Genomic DNA, 4,757 nt, shown 5'->3' with positions numbered 1-4,757 from the left:
TCTTGCTCCCTCTTCATCAGGAGCACCCCCAACCCTCAGCACTCATCTTTGAGTGTTGCAGCTCATAAAAACCCACCCAGATACAAGGTTCCATCTAGGTACTGTGTAGGCACACCACCACTTGCTTTTATTGTCTTTTGTGTTTGTTTTGGTTGGTTTTCACCACTGAACCACACTTTGACTCACAGTGCCTGTCATTGAACTTTATGACTCCAGATCCACATCTCCCCTTACAAGGAGAAGTTCAAAACATTAATGAGCATACCAACCAAGTCATTTTCAGCTGCTAATAGACAACTTTTTCATGCTACAGCTATGGGGGAGCTGGTCATAGAAGTGCCCAATGGGTACAACATAACCAGGCTATGACTTACCAAGGTGCTGTACTCTCCCAAGGTTGGATACACTCTAGTATGCATTGACCACCTTGACCAGCTAGGCTACTCCCTTACCTTTGCTGAAGGCACCTGCATTATCAAAAACCCTACCAATGACATTGTTGGTTGCATCCCTAAGTCCAAGGCTGGACTCTATCAAGTTGTCCACAATGACAACCATGACAGCATAAATGTTGCAGCTGAAATGATAACTGTGATGGCACTTCAATGGAGGATGGGGCACATCTCCCTGTCTGTCACTTGTTGCCTAGCAGAAAATGGACTCATATCAGACCTAAAGTTAGACTTATCAAAAGATGAACCAACCTTCTGTAAAGCTTGTGTATATGCAAAGGCAACTAGGAAGCCTATCACAAAAGAGCATGCTGGAGAACAAGCCCATGAATTTGCAGAAGTGCACACTGACCTCTGGGGACCCACACCTGTGGAAACTCTTGGTAGATGGTGTTATTATATCACCTTCACAGATGACAAGATGTGACTCACCTACATCCACCTCCTTTGCCAGAAGAGTGAGGTTTTCACAGCCTACAAGGAGTTTGAAGCCTTAGCAAACCCAGCTCAACCAACCACTGACCTATCATGTGATTCACATGACTTGCTGGTGGCTTACCACTTTTGGTAGTTACAGACTTGTGGCACAGTATAACACTAAGTACTCCCACATGTACCTTACATCCATGTCACATGGACCCCACCTCAATACCAACCCAAAGGATATGTTCAAAGTCCAAGTGCAAGAGAATACTCCCTAATGATGACCCCAGAAAGACCTGTGAAAAATGTTGGGAAGCAGATAAAATCACCACTGCAGCCCAGAGAAAAAGAAAAAGAGAAGAAGATAACCATGCTGCCTTGTCCCCAACCCCTGGGAGCCAACACACACATGTGAGTTTCAACTCAGTTCCTCAGACCTCACCCTCAAGATACTCACACAACACCACAGTATGACAATCCTCAGAATTTATTTACAGCATTGCAGGCAAAGTTTTGCAGCTCAACAAGTGTGGAGTTTCAAGGCAGTTGTCTAGTGTCTGTGGACCCATTAGTCAGTGAAAAGGAAAGAGTACAACATGCTGCACTTGAGATATGGAAGGTTACTGGATACTGCTTCAGATGAGTTCAGCACTGCACAAGCCTAGTATACTAGAACAAAGCTTACAAAGTATTCATAGAGTGCACTGTCATTGGCCACTCAAAATGGGCCACAAGACACTGTTGTGGTGTTGTCAGGATGAGGACAAGAAACAGAAACCACAGCCAAGTCAAAGAGAAGGTGCGAAACACCATGACACCATGGGGATGAAATGGTTTCCTTGCAACGGTGCCCTTACCATATCCTGTTGTCAGCAAACAGGGAACACAATCAACCAGCATACACTATCAATCAGGATCAAGCACACCAATGCACATACAGCCTACTATGATGTCACCATGCCCCTGGAGGTTACCCAGATCATCTGAGATTAATTGGAGTGGAGTACACCTAGCTCACTTGTTCTGAAGATCCAGGCACTATACCCACATGTTACACCAGCACAAGTACACTCTGCTTGGATGAAGATGAGTGAAATTCTCTGGAAAAAGGATACCAATCAGCTTACATCAGCAAGAACACTATTGGATGAGTGCAGCAATGAAGTAGACATTTTTGACATGAAGATCCCAGATGGGGTGGAGCAAATATGCTGGGGAATGAAGAAAATATCTGGCATGTTGGAAGGAAAGGCTGTTGAAATTGCCCTGGATGCAACATGTAAGCAACATCATACTTGATGCCTCTCAATTAACATGACCCACCAGATAATACAAATGCAAAGCACCTAGAGCTATATAGTGTGCTTGCAGAATATGATAATGCTGGCTTCCCACTGTAATACTGTCTTCTTTCAACTGCAACCTCAATTGAGATTGGGAAGCATACAAAAGCCTTACAACAGTGGGCTACTTGCCTTTGTGACCATTATCATGTTCACCCATGGTTTATCCATGTCAACAAGGATATGGCAGAAATTAGTATGTCCAAGTCAGTATGGCCATCAGCTAAAATCCAGCTCTGCTGGTGGCATCTATGGAGATCTGTACAAGAATGGTTAGCAAGAGAAAAACTGTCAACAACACCCTACCACCTCCTCTGGGCAAATCATGAATTTTCCTTCATCAGTGTTGACTTTCAGCCCCTCAGCACACCCAATGTTGCCAAGTTTGAGGGCAGAGTCCTTCTGGAACATGATGAGATCCCCCATGACAACATCATGCCTTCACTGTCCAATCACATCCCAAATCCATCTTTCAGCATCACTACCAAACCAGACATCAGCCCAGATGAATCCATCACAGGCACAGGCAGAGTCATCAGCAACACAAAACTTACAATTAAAGTAAAGGCACCAAAGCAACTGGAGAGCACACCATCCTGAGCATTCTGTTCCACTGACCTACACTAGAAGATAGGGCTGTCGGGGATGGCAGGCACCTTGTTTATGAATGTAACATAAAAGCTGAACACAGAACAACCTTACTAAGACTATTATTTACATGCCATATCTGGATAGGTAAACACCATAAAACCACATTGACCCAACCATCTGAGCCAGCATCAGCACCCCCTTGTGCTTGTGCTCACTATTCCCCAAAATACAACCACATCAATCTTAAATTTCTTCACTTCCAATGAACCAGCAATCTGAAAGAAGCTTGCATTGGAAAATGAGCTTCATTGTACACAGGAGATGATAACAAACTTACATGTCATTGTCAAACACCAATGTGTAGCTGTCTGTGAATGCAGGATAAGCACCACACATGTACCTGCCCAGCAACCATACAATGTTGATAACACCCAAGCAATTGAAGGTGTCAGCAGTGCTTACAAGGTCATGAGTCAGGTCAGTAACTTGAACCCAGAAACAGCTGCCATCAGTCAGGGACTGAGGCATTGACTGGCAAATGTGAGGTAACTGATGGATATCTTCGCATGGGGTGAAGTTGAAACCACATGAGTTATATTTTTGGAGGGCAGCCATCATCTTGAATCCAAGAGACCCACAATAAATGGGATATGCATTAATCAGTGCACACTTGTGTAGGGCCAAGCCAGGGTATGCACAAAAAATGCTGTCTGTGGTAGTAAAATTCATCACAGCTGTGCTGTGGAACTGAAACAATGGTGAGATGGTGGTCATTGTCTTGGACACAACAACATCAGTGTAGTGAGAACCATTGGAGAACATGAGGATGTTGCAGACAGCTGCAGCGCTGTAAGTGCTGGCATCGATGTGTGACTGGTGAATGATGTAGTAACCTGCAGGTGGCCAGTCAATGGACAATTTTGCGAGATAACCATGAGAGATCAATACCTTCACATTCAAGTTTCATACACAAGTAACACATATGATGCAAAGGGACATAGAGATCCAGATCAGTCAGCATCCATGTGCAGGTGTTTGCAGGCAATACCATGTGGAGCACAAAGGAACCAGAGATGACAGCTTTGCAAGAATGCAACATTTCTAGCAACACATTGGAGCTGGAAAAGAAGGGAGCCATCCTCATAGTGAGGCAGTAGTGGAGATATTTGTGTGCAAGTACTGCAGCCCTAGGAGAAGATTTGGCAAAGTCAGCAATGTCATGAATGTTGCAATAGCCAAGGATGTGATGTTGAAGTTCTGTTGGCAATCGAAACATACTTGGAAGATGAGAGCAATGTCAGCAGAAGCACAGACACAAGATTTATAGTACAGTATGGTTTAAGGGGTTGAGGGGAGTAAGGGGTGAGAAGGATGGTGACCAATGTAACATCCACAAAGTATGGGGAGCCTGAGGCAAAAATCGTATGACTTAGTGTAGTTGGTTGCTTGAGGGTAAATGAGCGACATGCAACTCAGGTAGTGAGTAAGGCTTAGCATGTCATGCTGCAAGGGCGAGATGTGGCAAACTGCAGCACAGCCTCACAAGCATACATAATATTGCAATAACACAGGCACTATCTACATAGAACATTTATTATGTGTCAAGAGAATGCAGAGTAAATTGCCCAACACAGCTAAGATTCAGGAGTGGCAGAGGATGCAGACACAGAAATCAGGAAACGTCTCACCAAGCTGATATGCCATTAGTATGCAGCCATCATTGACACATACAAAACATGCACACAAGAAGGACATTCATGATGTCCTGGAGGTCATCCTCTGCATGAATGTGCATAGGATGTTGATGGCCAGGGAGGATCCTGACAAAAACATATGTTGCATTTTCTTGATCATTTTGGTGACACTGTTGATCAAAGAATGTGATGTATAGCCTGTGTTGAACATGAACATGTGTGGAGGTGATTGAGCAGTCTTCAGGAAAATGGAA

At 44.1% G+C, this 4,757-nt stretch overlaps 2 protein-coding genes across 2 annotated transcripts; one reads left to right on the top strand and one right to left on the bottom strand.

Annotated features, from left to right (window-relative positions):
• Positions 1–1,155: 1,155 nt before the first annotated feature.
• On the top strand, positions 1,156–2,818 carry F5J12DRAFT_787415 (uncharacterized protein; the record flags this gene model as incomplete). Its single annotated transcript, XM_051743641.1, has 7 exons — positions 1,156–1,286; positions 1,373–1,446; positions 1,574–1,674; positions 1,749–1,844; positions 1,905–2,154; positions 2,202–2,271; positions 2,584–2,818. 7 exons carry the CDS (start codon positions 1,156–1,158, stop codon positions 2,816–2,818), a joined length of 957 nt encoding a protein of 318 aa, XP_051594324.1.
• A 324-nt stretch (positions 2,819–3,142) lies between these two features.
• On the bottom strand, positions 3,143–3,640 carry F5J12DRAFT_729073 (uncharacterized protein; the record flags this gene model as incomplete). The annotated part of the gene is made up of 1 exon (XM_051741935.1): positions 3,143–3,640. A coding segment is annotated over one exon (498 nt), but the record flags the coding sequence as incomplete, so codon positions are not given.
• Between the last annotated feature and the right edge of the window lie 1,117 nt (positions 3,641–4,757).

This window comes from Pisolithus orientalis (assembly GCF_024613125.1).
Source record: "Pisolithus orientalis strain OTSU chromosome Unknown F5J12scaffold_107, whole genome shotgun sequence".
Lineage (NCBI taxonomy): Eukaryota > Fungi > Basidiomycota > Agaricomycetes > Boletales > Pisolithaceae > Pisolithus > Pisolithus orientalis.
Note: the sequence above shows the minus strand (reverse complement) of the source record. Positions and strands in the feature narration are given on the sequence as shown.